General features: G+C 40.0%; 1 protein-coding gene across 1 annotated transcript in view; it reads right to left on the bottom strand.

The window, feature by feature from the left end:
• Positions 1-329: 329 nt before the first annotated feature.
• The window catches only part of POLA1 (DNA polymerase alpha 1, catalytic subunit), a 408,365-nt gene continuing 389,833 nt past the window's right edge, over positions 330-18,861 (bottom strand). Inside the window, exon 36 of the mRNA XM_073667407.1 lies at positions 330-1,320. Coding sequence (XP_073523508.1) covers positions 1,181-1,320 — 140 coding nt within the window. The 3' untranslated portion in view covers positions 330-1,180. The remainder of the gene's footprint in view (positions 1,321-18,861) is intronic.

Consider the following 18,861-nt stretch of genomic DNA (forward strand, 5'->3'; position numbering starts at 1 on the left):
GCAACATAACTTTTTGGTTTGTAAGATTTATGCTTCTGTTCATAAAACCTACTCTCGTTTGCAGTTTGAAGGCTCTAACTTATTTGCATCTTATCAAACCAGCTAAATCTGCAGGGGGTTGAATACTACTTGTAGGCACTGTATAAGGAAGGTGTGTCTGTGTGAGGGAGAAAATGAAAAATCTTACCTCACTCACTCGCTTATACAACATAGGGTACATGACCTACAATAACTCCACAATTTGGCAATTACCGCCCGGTAAGAACACAACATTGACAGACACAACACTAGCATGTTATAATGCATTGAAAATACTTTATTTTTTTTGCTTACTTTATGTAAAAACGTACACCTATTTGTTGGGATCTACTAAACTTACAAAGAGTCTGGACATCGAGTGTGGACATTTATTAAAACAGTGGACTTAAACCTGTCTCAGAAAAAGCATCTTTATGCCCATCCAAACATCAGCTTTCAATTCCTAGAAGTTTCTGGAAAAGGATGCAGTTTCATTGGAAGCTATGGGCAACAATGTCATGCTTTGTCTTAGATAGTTTTGATGCACAAGTTTCAAATGCACATTAAAGATTGTATATTAAAAAAATAATCATAGAAAACATGCAAAAACATTCATCTAAACCTCAACATTGGTATGCTATTTATAATAAAATCATATACACATGTAAAGTACAGGGATGCAATTTACTGCTAGTCTACTCTACACCTCTACATTTAAATATACAATTTCAGACATTGCTCTATTGAGTCACTTTATTAATTACTATGTTTGTGACAGGACGCTTATAAACTGTAAAAGGACAAAACATTAGTGCTCCCACCAAGACCTTTAGTAACCTTGTTTGCTGAAAGCACCTCCACTAAACACAGAACAGTAATGTCTAGGATCACTTACACTACAGCCATGCTCACTGGAAATTATTCAATTAATGTAGTAGTCCATTTATCACTCAGGTCTTCAAGGATTTTTACAAAGAAAATACCATATAATATGACAGACAGTTGTATGAAAACAATCTATTATGAAACGATTTATGTTAACAAATATATATTGCTTACAACGAATTTTTAACCTAAAAGTTCAAGTAAACCTTATCGTAATGAAAACCTTCACATTCAGGTTAATATTAACACTTGAAGGCACTTATTGAAACAATTTTATTTATTTGATTACAGTGAGGGTCTGGAACAGCTTGCTCAGATTCACTTCGGAGTATCCACTACGTGAGAGAATTTGGTCTGTAGTAAGTTTTAACTTCTTATAGGCAGTTTCTGCTTCTTGATAATGCTTCTTCAAGCAACCTGCAACAAGAATAAATTAATTACATAACTTGTAAAATAAACAGCAATGGCCTAGAACGAGTCAATTCACAAATAAATGCACAATCATCAGACCCAAAGTAAAAAAGGTTAAGTCAAGAGGCATCACACAAAACAAATGCTTAAAGAATCACTCCCATCAAAGTTTTTATCCTCTTAATATATTGTAGTCATCATATTATATAGGACTGTGTACTTACAATTGCTCATTTTGCTTTTCTATCCAGTTAATTCTTCTCTTTTCCGTTAGGCTTATGACATTACATGATTAAAAACAGATTAGCCAATCCTTCCAAGCTCTGTGTAGAAACAGGAGGTCTCTTTTTCCTGCATGAGTCATCATTAGAACTACAATTCTACATCACTGCAAAGTCCTTGGCAGGGGGGAGAGTGGAGCAGCTGGGTCAGGAGGTGAATGACTCCATGGAAGAGAGACTTCCTGTTTCTACATAAGAGCAGAGAAAAGGGAAGAATTAACTGGGTAGAAAAGCAAAATGAGCAATTGTAAGTACGCAGTACTATATAATATGATGATTGCAATATAATAAGGATGACAATATATTGAGGATGACTCACCAAAGCTTTTACACCAGAAAACAGTTGTGAAATGCTTTGAAATATAGCAAAATTTTTGTGCAACGAGCAACAGCAACATTTTTTTAAGCTGTTGGAATTTTGATGACAGTTTGAGGTTATGTGCACATGTTAAGTTTTTGGTGCAGACATTTCTGCATCTCTTGGAAGGAAAAAATGCTGAGTAAAATAGGTGCATTTTTTACATGCATTTTTGTTGAATATTTTTCTGCACTCATTAGTATGGGTGAAATCTGCTCAAAAACTCAAAGAATTGATATACTTAAGATTAAAATCTGCTGAAGATCTGATAGTGAAAAATAATCAATGTGTGCATGAGACTTCAAGGGATTTCATACACTTTGCTGGCACTAGCGAATCCTTCAGATTTTGTGAGAAATCTGCACAGAAGAAAATGTAACAAAACTGCATTGTGTACACAGACCCAGAAACAGCTCCGCAAAAATGGGCAGAGCTGAGGCGTGGCTATACCCAACTGGCAAGTTCTGTTAAAGGGCCAGCATTTTTTTTTACAACAAAAATGCTACTAGGAGAGACGACCTAGAGGCAGGCACAGACAACCTATTGCAATCTCTCCTGAAACCAAAGTTATAGTTCTCCACAGACTTTTTCTGTAATGGGAACATCTGTGTTTAATTTTACCCGTGCATTGATAATTTTGAAAGCAAATGATCGGTTCAGGAGGAGAAAGAAGCAGATTTCTCTAATATATATTACAAAGCATCATTTTCACGTGTACTATTGATTTAATGAAAAATTATTAAAATGGCTACTTGGATATTGCTGCTAAAGGTGGTTCTACAAACTACTGAAATGTGGGTGTACTTTTTTCACATACTGCTTCTACGTTTTGGCCTAGTTTGACATCATGAAATTTGTCAAATTTCAACCTACATTTTAAGATTTTTTTTTGTCATGATATGTAAAACCAATGGAGTCTGAAGGTGTAGTTTACTTTTGTTATGACTATGCAAAAAGAAGTTACCTCAAGTTAATAGCAACCCCAAAATATAGCTGTTGATTTTTTTTTTCTATAAATAAGTTTTAAATATAAAATACATAAACCTTTGCAACATACATTACTCAGAAAAAGTACCATCTTTCTTCAGTATGCTGTAGATCCCATTACTTTACCAACTGGAAGAATTTTTGTAAAATATTCAGAACTCCCATCCTCCCAATATCTATCTACTGTAAAATAGTAAATATGCAGTGAGAAGGGGGAGAGGAGGGAGAAGCTGCTGCACTATGCTCTCCTTTAGTGTGTAAGATTGCAAGTTGTGAAAGAGGAGGGGAAGCAGTTAGATGACACGTGATTGGCTGAGTACATATAACTTTTTAATTAAATACCCAGGAAAGTCCATCCATTTGGGAAAGCATGGAAAGCTTACTTTTGCAATATAAACTACAGTATATACGCCAAATTTTCAGCACATTTTTTAGGCTGAAAAAGCCCCCCTCAGCTTATACTAGAGTATGTACTTCTTGAGTATATATAATTCCGGCTGTGGAAGGTGGGGGGGATTTCGCGACAGAGGAGCGGGGCACAGGCAGTAGCCGGCTGCTGACGCTACCCGCTGCTAAAAGTAATGAATATTCACTCTTCTCCACGCCCATGGGAGTGGAGAAGAAAGAATATTCATTTTCTTAATGGTGCACACTGTCAGTCACAGCCGCCAGCTTCCTGCTGCGGCTCAGCAATCCTGTTTGCCGGCTATTAGAGAGTATGAATATTCACTCTTCTCCACTCCCATGGGCGTGGAGAAGAGTGAATATTCATTCTCTTTAGAAGAGGGCACACAAGATTGCTGAGTAGCAGCAGGAGCTGCGGCCGCTGACACTGCGCGCTATTAAAAGAAAATTACTATTCACTCCTCTCCATGCCCATAGTCCCGGCGTGGAGAGAAGTGAATATCCCCGCAGCTAACCTCAGCGTCTGACGGCGCATGGCAGTGACGTCATGTGCTGCTCAGATGCTGAAACAGGTTGCTGGCAGAACAGAACACAGCGCTGGAGCAGAGGGAAGGAAGGTGAGTAGAATTGTTTATTTTCTTCATGTGTGCAGTGATGGGGGTGCCAAGCATACCAGGATTGGGAATGAGGGGGCCATGCATGACAGGATTGGAGATGAGGGGGCCATGCATGACAGGATTGGAGATGAGGGGGCCATGCATGACAGGATTGGAGATGAGGGGGCCATGCATGACAGGATTGGAGATGAGGGGGCCATGCATACCAGGATTGGGGATGAGGAGGCCATGCATACCAGGATGATGAAATATACCAGTAGCTGCTGAATTTCCCACCCTAGGATTATACTCGAGTCAATAAGTTTTCCCAGTTTTATGTGGTAAAATTAGGTGTCTCGGCTTATATTCGGGTTGGCTTATAGTCGAGTATATACGGTAACAGAAGTAAGAAAATAACTAATATAACCAGGTTTGGCACTACATTTTTGTGCTGGACTGAGCATGCTTTTTGTAATAACAGGCTGCTTTAAGTCTAATGGCTCATTTACACTGGCCGATAATCTGTAAATGAGTGTTACTACTGTTATCGGCACGTCAAAACGGACAATCACTCAGTGAACAAGCAAAACAATCCTTCACCAGGTGAACTGATTTTTAAAAATTCTTGAAAATTATTCTAAGCAGCACACTGTCCCATGTAAACCAGAAGACATGTTGCCGAATTGTATTTGTTCACAAAATAATTATATCAATAATCAATATATGCACATAGAAGTGCAGTCTACCAGACTAAACAGGCTAGCAAGCGAACATAAAATGGCTTACATGTAGCCTATCAGCGTTTTTTAATGGCTACAATTGGGCTGTCTAAATGTTATTTAAGACCCCAAATGCCAAATTATCACATCTAAAAAAAAATTTGAATTACTATAGCTAAACTATAACTTGAAAGAAGCAGTGCAGAGTATGAAAAGTTAGAAAATAGTTTGGCTAAAAAAATTAATAAATTTAAAAACCTCTTCCATCAGCAGAAATGATGCTGTAGCTAAATAGCATTTCTATAGTTTGGGCTATGTAGAAAGGTAATAAGGAACAGCTAAACAGGTTTAAGCAGCAGTTTGCAGATCTACAGTATTCCTTTAAAATTTAAAGGTGACACACTGATAAATGCATCGGGTAATATATGTGGTTAACACACAACACTGGACTCCAAAGTTGTGGAGTTGTGTTTAAATTCTAACTTTACACATTTAACAAAGTGTACACTTCATGCCAATAAAGGCCCATTTATGAGCAGATAATCGACCAGATTCAAATGCTTAAGACTCATCATCCATGGTAATTAAAGAATGTAAGTGGGTAAAGCAGTCAAACCCTTGTTCATAGGGCACTAAATTATCGCTTCCCGCACATACATTGAGGGACATTATTTAATGTACACCAGATTCTAATTGAAAATTCCACCAAAATTTTGGCTTCTGATATTTGTGCTACTTACAATATATCATACAAGCTCAACACTAGCTTTTCTGCTCAAAAGTGGGCAAGTTTTAGACACATTTATTAATCCTTTAAAAAACAGGTAATTTTTCATTTTTGCACATTTTTTTCCTTTCCACAAGGCTGCGTGCCCACGTAGTGTTTTTCAAGCGTTTATGCTGCGGAATTTCCGCAGAGTAAACGCTTGTGAAACGCTAGGTAATCCGCACCCCATGGTCCCCAAGGGGATTCCGCATGTTCTATGCACATGCTGCGGATTTTTCCACAGCGTTTATGCTGCGTACAAAAATCCGCAGCATGTTCATTAATTTTGCGGAAGCGCAGCGGAATGGCCGCCATTGACTTGCATTGAGACGCATAGAATCCGCATCTGTACATTTGTACAAGCGGCTTCTATGCGTCTCTATGTGCGGATGGTACCCAGTTCTGGAGGAGAGGAGACTCTCATCCAGACCTGGGTACCATTGTACCTGTGAAAAAAAGAATAAAATAAAAAATAAAGTTTATACTCACCTTTCCGAAGGCTCTCTCTGCATGCCGGCAGCGCTGAAGGACCTTCGGTGACGTCACAGTCATGTGACCGCAGGCCCTTCACCGCTCTGTCTCGCGATATGCCGGCAGCCAGGAACCAGCGTGGAAGCAGCGCTGCAGCACACGCCGGGACATCGGGGGTGAGTATAGCTTTATTTTTACGGTCACACTATATAAATCCATGCCGTTTGCATGGATTTATATAGTGTGACCTAGTTGTCAAGCACTTTCCAAGTGATGCTATCGCCTGGAAAGCGCTTGTCAATCTGCATGCGGAAACGCATGTGGATACGCATGTGAAGCCGCATGTATTCTGCAGGAAAAACGCATGCACAATCTGCATGCGTTTTTTCTGCCAGGGAGATGCAGAAATGCTGCAGAAATTTTCTGCTTCATTTCTGCATCGTGGGCACATAGCCTTAGGCTGTGTGCCCACGTAGCGTTTTTCAAGCGTATATGCTGCGGAATTTCCGCAGCGTAAACGCTTGAAAAACGCATGTATATCCGCACCCCATGGTCCCCAATGGCATTCCGCAATGTCAATGCCCATGCTGCGGATTTTTCCGCAGCGTATATGCTGCGGTCAAAAATCCGCAGCATGTTCATTAATTTTGCGGAAGCACAGCGGAATCAATGTGCGGATGGTACCCAAGTCTGGATGAGAGGAGACTCTCATCCAGACCTGGGTACCAAAGAACCTGTAAAAAAAAGAATAAAATAAAGTTTATACTTATCTTCTGATGTTTTCCCTCCGTCGCGCTGTTGTCTGAAGGACCTGCCACGTCATTGAGTCATGTGACCCACCACATGACTCAATGACGTCACCGCAGGTCCTGCACACAACAGCGTGAGCCGCTCAAGACTCCGGACGGGGCAGAGAATGCATCAGAAGGTGAGTATAAAGTTTATTTTTTTATTTTTTACCATTCTGAACAAGTTGTCAAGCACTTTTCCAAGTGATGCTTGGAGAAGTGCTTGATAACCCGCATGCGGAAATGCATGCAAAGACGCCTCACAAACGCTTCTACCTGGCGGGAAAACCGCATGTAATATCCACATGCGATTTTCCCGCCAGGGAGAAGCGTAAAAAATATGCTTCAGGTCCGCAACGTGGGCACATAGCCTAAAACTTATTTTTTGTCGACATGGCTTCTTTTTTGCGGGATGAGTTCTACTTTTGAAAGACACCATTGATTTTACAATGTAATGTATGGAAAAATGTAGTGAAAAATAGGACAAAAATTCAAAGTGGGATGAAATGAAATGCAATTTCGCCAGTTTTTTTGGGTTCATTATGTGGTAAAAATAACAAAAACGTGATTTTCCAGTTCAGCCCAATTGAACCAAATTTTTCATGTTGAACTGAACACAAGATGTAATTTTGGCTGCAGAGCGGAATAAAATATTTGGTTTATTTTCGATTCTCCATTGCAAAGATATTAGTACTCAAAGTATTTAGCAACTAATGAGTTAACTTTTGTTAAGTTTAAGTAGGTGCTATCAGCAAGTTTTCACTGATTACAAGCAGGCAGCAACACTCAAAGAAATAAGAACACACCCCCACAATAGCTTAGAGCAGGTTTCTCAGTGTGTTAAATGTAAGGACCTCTCATCTAAAAGTTGCAAGACTAGAAAGTGCTGTCAGATACTTTTCAGATAAGGTCAATATATGAGAAGGCTGTCATATCACATAGGAGTCGTCTGCTCTTCTCTCACTTCAGATTGATTACAATGTGATCTGAACCCAACAGAAATAAGTGTGATACCGACACCTTTGAGTTCGTTTTCAGATAGGCAGTATGGAGGGAGGGGCAATACAGCAGAGGTGACAGTGCTATGAGAAGATGAGGGTTTGTAACATGACAATTATCTGAAGATTCTAGTCATCTATGCTCTACTTCCAGCACTGTCTAATCATGCAGGATGTTAGGCCAGGAGATTATGGCTTTATCATTACAATTTACTCACTGAGAAACCTGCTCTAAGCTAGTGAGGAGTGTTCTTTTTCTCCTGTATGTGGTTGCCATTTATGATTGATCAGTATCACAGAGGGAGAAGAACACAAACCCCAGTGAAAATTATCTGATAACACCCATTTAGACTTGTTAATTTATTAGGTGCCACATACTTAAGATGTGTACATAAGATGCTTTGATTTATTTAATTTTTTTAGGAAAGTAATGTGCCAAAAAAAAGCAATTCTGGAGTGTTTTTTTTTATATTTGTTAATCGGGTTAGTTTATTCCATATTTTAATATATTGGGTCTTTTACATGCCACATAGGTTTATTTTCTTTCTTTTTAACACAGGAATAGTGGGAGTAACTTCAATGTTTTTTTTATTCTATAATTTTTAGCCCCCTTTAGAGTTGCAACGATGATTGTTTACAGTTATATGAAAAAGTTTGGGCACCCCTATTAATCTTAAGCTTAATGTTTTATAAAAATTGGTGTTTTTGCAACAGCTATTTCAGTTTGATATATGTAATAAGTGTTGGACACAGTAATGTTTCTGCCTTGAAATGAGGTTTATTGTACTGACAGAAAATGTGCAATCTGCATTCAAATAAAATTTGACAGGTGCATAAGTATGGGCACCTCACAAGAAAAGTGACATTAATATTTAGTAGATCCTCCTTTTGCAAAAATAACAGCCTCTAGTCGCTTCCTGTAGCTTTTAATGAGTTCCTGGATCCTGCATGAAGTATTTTTGACCATTCCTCTTTACAAAACAATTCCAGTTCAGTTAAGTTTGATGGTCGCCGAGCATGGACAGCCCTCTTCAAATGATCCCACAGATGTTCAATGATATTCAGGTCTGGGGACTGGGATGGCCATTCCAGAGCATTGTAATTGTTCCTCTGCATGAATGCCTGAGTAGATTTGGAGCGGTGTTTTGGATCATTGTCTTGCTGAAAGATCCAACCCCTGCGTAACTTCAACTTTATCACTGATTCTTGAACATTATTGTCAAGAATCTGCTGATACTGAGTGGAATCCATGCGTCCCTCAACTTTAACAAGATTCCCGGTGGCGGCATTGGCCACACAGCCCCAAAGCATGATGGAACCTCCACCAAATTTTACTGTGGGTAGCAAGTGTTTTTCTTGGAATGCTGTGTTTTTTTTGCCGCCATGCATAACGCCTTTTTGTATTACCAAACAACTCAATCTTGGTTTCATCAGTCCATAGGACCTTCTTCCAAAAAGAAATTGGCTTCTCCAAATGTGCTTTTGCATACCTCAGCCGACTCTGTTTGTGGCGTGCTTGCAGAAACTGCTTCTTTCGCATCACTCTCCCATACAGCTTCTCCTTGTGCAAAGTGCATTGTATAGTTGACCGATGCACAGTGACACTATCTGCTGCAAGTTGATGCTGCAGCTCTCTGGAGGTGGTCTGAGGATTGTCCTTGACTGATCTCACCATTCTTCTTCTCTGCCTTTCTGATGTTTTTCTTGGCCTGCCACATCTGGCCTTAACAAGAACTGTCCCTGTGTTCTTCCATTTCCTTACTATGTTCCTCACAGTGGAAACTGACAGGTTAAATCTCTGAGACAGCTTTTTGTATCCTTCCCCTGAACAACTATGTTGAATAATCTTTGTTTTCAGATCATTTGACCGTTGTTTTGAGGAGCCCATGATGCCACTCTTCAGAGGAGATTCAAACAGGAGAACAACTTGCAAGTGGCCACTTTAAGTAGCTTTTCTCATGATTGCATACACCTGGCTATGAAGTTCAAAGCTAAATGAGGTTACAAAACCAAAAAAGGTGCTTTAGTACGTCAGTAAAAAGTAGGTAGGAGTATTTAAAACAAGAAAATGATAAGGGTGCCCATACTTATGCACCTGTCAAATTTTGTTTGAATGCAGATTGCACATTTTCTGTTAGTACAATAAACCTCATTTCAAGGCAGAAACGTTACTGTGTCCAACAGTTATTACATATATCAAACTGAAATAGCTGTTGCAAAAAAAACATTTTTTATAAAACATTAAGCTTAAGATTAATAGGGGTGCCCAAACTTTTTCATATAACTGTAATTGCTTTCATAATATACTGCAATAGCAGTTTATAGTGAATCTCTCAGTCTCCTATGGAGCTCAGTTTGTGCGAGGAGGAGGACTGAGATGATGGGGGTCCTCAGCAGTCCCCTGGATGTCATAGTAACCCATGGGTCTGATGGCATAGAGGGAAGCTGATGAGAGACACTGCATTCCACATTGACAGTGGCACTTAAATAGTTAACAGCCATGGTCAGTTGTTAAAAGACAGATGCCGGCTATGTCATGTAGCTGGTATCTGCCGCTTATGTCCTAATGCGGGAAGGGGTGCAGAAAATAAGATATGGCCAGAAAGTAAGCCAACTAGGTGGTGTAAACAGACTAGACAGTCTTAAAATTTGCCAAATGTATCAGTTTCTAAAGCTGTTAATAAATTTGGTGCATTTTTAGACTGTGTAGTCTAAGTTTGCAATTTTGAAAAGTTAAGACCGTTTTAGCAAATGTTCCTCATTATGCCATGTAAATGGCAACAAATGGATATTTTGTGATTTATCTTTCTGTTTCAATAGAGTGAATGGAGTTCCCCTTTATCTTTGATTTATTTTAAATTGTTCAATTGCTATGGTATCAGTTTAACCTAACATGTAAATTTTTGTCTGCCACCAAGTATGGATATTTTACAACAATTAATCGTATGATCTACCCGTCTAAGTGGACCTTAGCTCAAAGCAATAGAATAAAACAAAAATCCATTCTTCAATCTCTAAAAATGTAAATGCACAAAAAGATAAAATGATAAACACAAACATAAAATGAACACTTCTATAAAAATTGGTCCCATAAAAAGTCACATCAAAAACAGAATACTATTCAAAAAACCCCCAGAAAAGAGACATGCAATATCTGTAAGCTTTGTTAAATCTGTTATACAAAGGAATTTAACAATAGGCTCCAACTCCTGAAACATTCAGGCCTGAATACACTTAGAAAATTGGGCATTGGAAAGACTGAAACAGTAATAACACTCCCAAAGTGTTCTAGGGTATATGTTAAATGGCATTCACGGGGTCATATAAAAATTGCAAGACAAGCTCTCTAAAAGAAACAAAATGTGAGCAAAAATGCTTTGAAGCATGAACTCTATGTAGAGCAAAAATGCCCACTACTGTTCAGCAGAGATTAATGGAGTTCAAAAAGACAAATGGTGATGGAGGAATGTTTAAGGCTGCAGGACCATGTTACAAATCATTGTTCTGAGACTGTAACCTTATGTAGCTTTATCTCACCAGCACATATACAATTCTTGGTGACAGTAGCATATCGTGATATTAACTCACACTTAGGCATACTGCTGCCCATACAAGTAAAGTTGTGAGATTTATATATTAGAATTAATATGGCATTTGGAGAACAGTCCTATAAAACAAATCACAATGTATTAGACATTTTTTTAAATATCTTAAAAGAGAATCTGCCAGTAGGATCAACCCTCCTAACATTGGCATGCATTTCATAGAAAGTTGAATAGGATATGATACGATATCTTAATATCTGTAACTCGATTTCTTATTTCAGAGAAATCCACATTTTTCTAATATGTCAATGAGCTGTTAAGATTTTTCCGAGAATCTGCCTACAGGGCTTATTTTAAATAAAAGGGGGTGATACCAGTGTGAGTCATGTAATGACTGACGCCTCTCCTGATGTCACTGCAGAGTCGAGTTTGATTAGAACAAACAAAACAGCGGAGCTGAACTTTGTAATGAGACAAACAAGTGCAGTTGTACTTCTCCAATGATAGTGCTGCCTGTGCATGCTAGTGTTCATTGTAATTAGGCATAGCTCTGCAATGAGATCAGCAAACAGACTCAGTCATTACATGTGTTACACTGGTAACGCCCTCTTTCAGCTAAACCCTTAAAGGGGTTGTCCACTACTTGGGCAACTCCTTCTTGACCTAAATGTTTGGCCCCAATAAAATAAAAAAGCCTATGCTCACCTCCTGTGCTCGCGTCGTTCCAGTGGTGTGCGCACTTGCGGTCCCAGGGGTCTCGTGTGGTTGTTGTGACACGTGAGCCCGGCACCCAATCAGCGCTGGCGTCATTGTCCCCAACTTTGAATGAATTGAACATGAAGAGGGAGCCAGGGCTGCAGCAATCTCGGATTTCCTCTTCATGTTCAATTTGTTCAAACGCAAGGCCAGTGACACCAGCACTGAATGGGCGTTGGGCTCACGTGTCGCAGCAACCGCATGAGAGCCCCGGGACTGAGAGTCCCGACATCGCTGGAACAGCGTAGACATAGAAGGTGAGTATAGGCTTTTTTATTTTATCGGGGCCAAACATTTAGATCAAGAAGGGGTTGTCCTAGTAGTGGACAACCACTTTAATGCAATATCACATACAATTTCTGCTGAATGTGGCAACACCCGATATGTGGTTGTACAGTAGTGCTTAGCCATACGGCGAGACTCGGGAGGGACTGAGTGCTATTTGACTCTCAGAGAACAAATTATAGTAGGACAGTTTTCAGACTGCATGTAAAGAGCCACTAAGTGCCAGAAGAGCAGGATTCACCTTCAAGTGACTCCCTCAAGTTATTCCCCTCCGTCTGGCCTCTGTTCAGCGGTGTCCTTTTCAGAGGTGCACAAAAGGTCAGAGGTCAATCGTGCTGTTATGAAAGCTTAAAAAGACAGACACCACCGGATCATAGGATAGACAGTGTCCCCATCTGCCTCATTAAAGGGAATCTTCCGTCGGGGGTTCCGTCTCAATCTCGTATATCAGTGATTTACACAAAATTCGATGCAAGTGCTCAGTGCAGGATAAACGTCAGTCGAGTCTTACTGCAATCTTTGGGAGGCAGAATGAACAAATCAGCATGAGGTCAAGAATTGGTTTTAATTTTTTATACCATTCCTTGTGCGGTATAAGTGTTTAGACAGCATTATTACATTTTCATTAAAATCAGGTCACAAAAAGGACAGTGTTCTGGTGTTGACGAGTTTCGAGTCGAACAGTCTTAATCATAACATTAAGACTGTTCAAGTCGAAAGGCATCAACACCAGAACACTGTCCTGTTTGTGACCCGATTTTAATGAAAATGTAATAAAGCTGCAAAGATTTTTATAGGAGACGCTGGCTTTTTTCTGTTATATTGGATTTATTTGCTCAGGCCAAGGGGCTTGCCGGATCTTCAAAACCTATGTGATGGTGTATACCTATAATGTTGAGATCATCTAGTTTTCTGCATAAGTGATTATGTGACATGCAGTAGTAGTGCTGTTGCTTCCAAAGCATCCAGCAACTGTTAATAACAGAAGCACAGGAGACAGGAAGTGTTGTGCTTCAGAAGCATCCAGCAACTAGAGGGGTTAACACAGTCACAGGAGACAGGGAGTGTTTTAGCAGAGCCCCAGGGGCATTGTGGGAAACTTGTTATTGCATCTGGCTGAAGCCAAAGAGAAAGGTGGTGTGTTATCTGGATCTGACAGAAGGCAACTGAACAGGATTCAGATCAGGAGAGAAACTAAACACAGGTCAGATAAACTCCCTGAACTAACAGTGCAGAGTATTATCGGACAGGAAGATAAGGACTGGAAGGAATTGTGTCACAGGGATCATCTCCCTCATCAAACCCTTTCCCCTCCATCTCCATGCAGGGTAAAGAATGTTGTGTGTACTATTGTGTCCATGTGAAGGAAAAGCCTGCGGTTGTGTATGCATAGAAGTGTGCTGCTAAGAGATCTAATCTATGCTGAATTACGCTACTGAAGAGACAGTAATACTGTGCCTTGTGAAGAAACTACTGTATTGTTACTGGAGCCAGTTGCTCAAGAAACTCAGACTGTACTGTAATGAAGATTGTTCCCTGAATTTCCCTGAATTGCACTGGCCATGCTTCAGATTAAATTCCAGTGTTAAACTGTTGAAAAGACCCTTGTCAGATGTGTCTGGTTAGCAATAGAATCTATCGTATGCCTGAAAGAAGCTGCAGCCTCTGGTCGCCCTGAGTAACGGTTCCCCCAGGATTCCAAATAATTCATGAAACCAGTCTTGCCCTATCTGAACCTAGCGGCGTGCATGTAACAATTAGATGACTTTTCTTCAGGTCGGCGCGATTACAGTGATACCAGATTTATTATAGTTTTTTTTTATGTTTGGCTGCTATCACACACTAAAATACACTTTTTTGCAAAAAAGTTTTTGCATTGCCATATTTTGAGAGCTATAATTTTTCAATATTTCTGCCGACAGTCATGTTAGGGCTTGTTTTTTTGTGGGACGAGTTGACGTTTTCATTGGTACCATTTCCGGGCACATGACATTTTTTGATCACTTTCTATTCTGATTTTTTGGAGGCAGAATGAACAAAAACCAGCAATTCAGGATTTTTTTTTCTCATGTCGTTCACCATATGGTACAAGTGATAAGAAATTTATTCTAAATTTTTTTATGGTTTGCCACTTTTACACAAAAACTATTTAATAAAAAAAAAAATTATTTTTACATCGCTATATTTTGAGAGCTACAGCTTTTTTATTTTTCTACTGATGGAGCTGTATGGCAGTTGGTTTTCTGCAGGACAAGATGGCGCTTTCAGTGATACCTTTTTTATTTCCATTTGACTTTTTGATCACTTTTTGTTTGACAGTAGGATGAAAAAGCATTTTCTTGCCACGGTTTTTATTTTTTATTTTTATTTTTTTACTGTGTTCACAGACAAGTTAACTAGTGACAGTTTTATATGTCAGGTCGTTCCAGATGCTGCAATACCAAATGTGTATTTTTTTCCTTTATTTTTTTTTTAAACATACGTATTTCTTGGTATAAAAAAACATTTATTTTAATTTTTTTAAAAAAATATTTTTACAATTTTTTTTTTACTTACTATCTTTATGGGACTTTAACTTTCATTACACTGATTGCTGATAAACTGCATTGCAATACACCAGCAATGCAATGCATTTTACTTGTCAGTATTACTTTGACAGAAGCCTCTTAGACCATGCTCCCGGTATGGTCTAAGCAGGCTACCGTTGCTGGTAAACCCAGAGGTCAACATGATGACCTCAGGTTGCCATGACAATGATCGACCCCTGGCGATGATGTTGCGGGGGCACCGATCGGATAGGGCATCTCCTCCCTCTCCTAGCCCCCCAAATGATATGACTGAAATGGATCTCGTGATTGAGGGAGTTAAACAGCCAGGGGACGAAGCAGGCACTGCTCCTGGCTATGACAGCCGGGGCTCGGCTATCATGTCAGCCGAGCTCTCGGCGGTGATCGTGCGGGCACAGCTCCTGTACCTCGCACTAACGCCATGACGTACGAATACGTCAAAGGAACCCGACCCGACCATGACTTATATGTACAGTATGTTAAGATGTGTGAAGGGGTTAAAATAAGTTTTGGAAGCAGATTTTCTGGGAGATTTTTGCCCAACCCAGAGATCATTTAGATAAATAAAAATGTGAATTTCTCTACAATAAGACATTGGGATTTCAGATATTAACATATCATTTTATTCAAGTAGTTATGACCTGCATACCCATATAGACTGCGTAGGAGGGTTGATCCTACTGAAAGATTCCCTTTAAAAGGGACCAGTCACCGGGTTTCCCCAGCATAAACTACGGTCACTACCTTCCCTGCTCCTCTTAGGGTATGTGCACACGATCAGTGTTCACTGTGGGTTGGAAGCATCGCAACTGTGCTGCGTGCAATCCGCAGCTGCCAGATGTTACAGCATAGTGGATGGGATTTATACAAATCCCATGCCCATTATGCGTCTGCAGCACACCAGCGGAGACTAATATGCGGCGCGTCTTCCCAGACCGCATGTCAATTTCCCCTGCGGGTCCGCATGTGGGCTTCCCCCAAAGACCTAATCTCTATGAGGAAATCCGCATGTGAGGGAAGAGAAAAAAAAAGAAAAAAAAAAAAGAAGAAGAGGCCGACGCTCATTTGCATAATGAGATGAAGCTGGAGGCGGCTCCTCCGGATAGTCTGCACATACCCTTATAGTATTCCAGCAAGATGTGTTTAAAGGGGTTTTCCCACAAACAAAAGTTCACTTTAATCAATGACTTTGTCTGACCGTGTACGGAACATACCATACCCTGGGCAGGGGAGGAAGCAAAAGACAACACAGATATTACAGCAGAGGATCGCAGAGGATTCATTTTGTGAGGTAAAATATCGTTTAAAAACAGGCAGTGAAATGTTTTACCTCACAAAATGGATGTCTTTTGCTTTCTCCACTGCCCAGGAGATGTATGTTCCGTACACAGTCAGACACAGCCATTGATTTTAATGAACTTTTGTTTGTGGGAAAACCCCAACACCCTGTGTATAGCACAAAAATATATTTTAGAATTTCTCCTTAAGTTGTGGTCCAATGTACATCACTGGTCTTGCTTAGGTGCCTCCTCTCTCATCGCAATTGCCGTCCTCCTCCTCACTTCATGTGGATGATGCGTTCCCCAATAATGCATCCCCCAATAATGCTCCTGTGTAGGCGTATTCCACTCTGCCCTGAAAAGTACTATAATGCGCATGCAGCGGCTTTACTTCCAGGTCATTAGCGCTCTTTGGCCTCTCCCAGCGCATGCGCATTACAGTACTTTGCTCAGACACCTGCGCGGGATCACGATTAGGTACACTTTTGGATGATGTAAGACGTGTCATCCACATGAAGCAAGAAGGAGGATGGCGATTGTGACAAGAGAGGATGCGTTGAAACAAGACCAGCAGTGTCCATCGGACTGGACCATACGGGGGGCTTTTAAAAAGTATTTTTTGGGTTATGCAGAGGGTGTGTGAGACATAGGTATTATGATGTCCATAGTTTATATTTGGAAAACCAAGTGACAAGTTCCCTTCAATGGCTACACTTCTCTGTACTTTGAAAACAAGACAACCATAGGTATGTATGTAGAAGTCATACAGCAAGTGATGTCCACTACACGATTTGTATAGGAAAAAGTTGAAACGGCACTTCCAAATGTAATAAAAATGTATGCATTCTTCTTTATTAGTACAAATCCATAAAAAAGTTTGCGAATACAGCTGGTTCACATAGTAAAAAAGACTGCTGCGTTTCTGGCTATGACTAAGGGCGATACAGTCTATTTTAATACATGAACCCATTTGTATTCACAAACATTTTTTTAAGTATTTGTACTAATAAAGAAGAATGTATACATTATTACATTTGGAAATACCAGTTCTACTTTTTCCTATATACATTTGGAAGCTTATGGTCTGCAAAGAAGATGGCGCCTGTTCATATTACAACATCCTTCTATTATTTCGAATGAAGATGAGGCAAGCCATGGTTCATTTTACTTTGCCTTTTGGAGTTCAGTGCACTATGCATATACTATAAAGAGACCCATTGTATGTACAGTAAAAACTATGGTATCAAACCTCAAATTACAGATACTCCATCATGCAGGTTCTATCTGCAGTAGGAGAATTGTAGAACACACATGAACAAACAATGTGTTTTGCAGGTCTAAGAATAAACCCTGGAGATGGTTACATGCCCTCATGTGGCTCCGACTATGATTACAGCTGTAATTTGCACGTTATCAGTCTTACATTTGAATTATGCGAAGTAGATTAGTGCAATGTATTACCTTATGGTGGCACATAAACCACTACCGGAAGACCTGCACAAGTATTTAACTAATCAGCCAACAAAAGGCAAATCACCACATGAACATAATGCATTTCAATAGCCACGATGTACTGAGTAACTCTGGAGAAAAGGTTCAGGGCTGTGTGCTAATGCCATGCAGAGAAAGATGAGGAAGGACACTGCTCCTGATGTGTTTAACACATGCACTGATGGGATATTGACATCTCAGTACGATGGTTACAAAGGGCACTATTTTAAATGCCATAGTGTGGCATCAAGATCAAACAGTTGCTCCCCTATGTTCATGCAACACACTCTTTAAATGTCATGTCTGTACAGTGTTTGTACATACAGAACAGTGATAAAACTTTTTTTTCTTAAAAAAAAGTTTTAACTACAGAATTTTACACTGATCTTAATTACTGACAAAAAAAAACCACTTATGTTTATAGAAGAGGAAAACATTTTCCTTTAAAGCTTGCAAAATATCAAGAGTAGAAAATGTCCGATTAGCTTCTTTATGGGCAATTTACACTGCAAGGTAATGGTGAATGAGCATTGTTAATCCATGCAAAATGCTCGTTTATTGGGTGAAATTATCTTTCATGCAGCATAAAAGATTATCGCTCTCGGTGGTGCATCATCCTGTGTAAACAGTACTCACACTGCCGAGAACTATGGCAGCCTGTGCGCTCTGAGCGGTTTAGTATAGATCGCTCAGTCAGCATCGTTTACTTTGCCGGTTTACACAGTCAGACCATACAAACAACCACCGGTTGGTGAAAGATTACTGATCGGCAGTTGTATCGTGCCTCTGGTCAGCCTGTGCAAACAAACCCTTAGTTTCATTATTTTATATACACTTGCAGTCCTAGCTCCATTCTGCTGATTAGCTGAAATTGAACAGCCACTTGCCACTCCTCATCTCTAGCAAGTAAGACAGCACATGCAGCCCTCTTCCCTCCAAGTCCTTGGCCTACAATCAAGGAGCTAACACTCATTTTTTTTTTCTAACAGACAAGCTTCTATGTCCATGGCAATTAGGATGCTTAACTTAGCGGTCCAGGTTCAACATGGTCAGACTGATAACTGCACTATGGCCCATTAAAGAGTTTACATTGATGACCTATCTTTAGGAGAAGTCATTAATGTCTGACCGACGGGTGTCCGACACCTGGCACCCCCACCAATCAGTGGTTATCGGCGTCCGGAAGTACTCACTTGCCAAGCTACTCAGTCTACTTGTAGTTGCGGGGGTTTGGTACTGCACATCCGCCTCCTA

This window comes from Phyllobates terribilis, unplaced genomic scaffold (genome assembly GCF_046119375.1).
Source record: "Phyllobates terribilis strain yellow unplaced genomic scaffold, ASM4611937v1 Scaffold_2__4_contigs__length_985480577, whole genome shotgun sequence".
In the NCBI taxonomy this organism is placed as follows: domain Eukaryota; kingdom Metazoa; phylum Chordata; class Amphibia; order Anura; family Dendrobatidae; genus Phyllobates; species Phyllobates terribilis.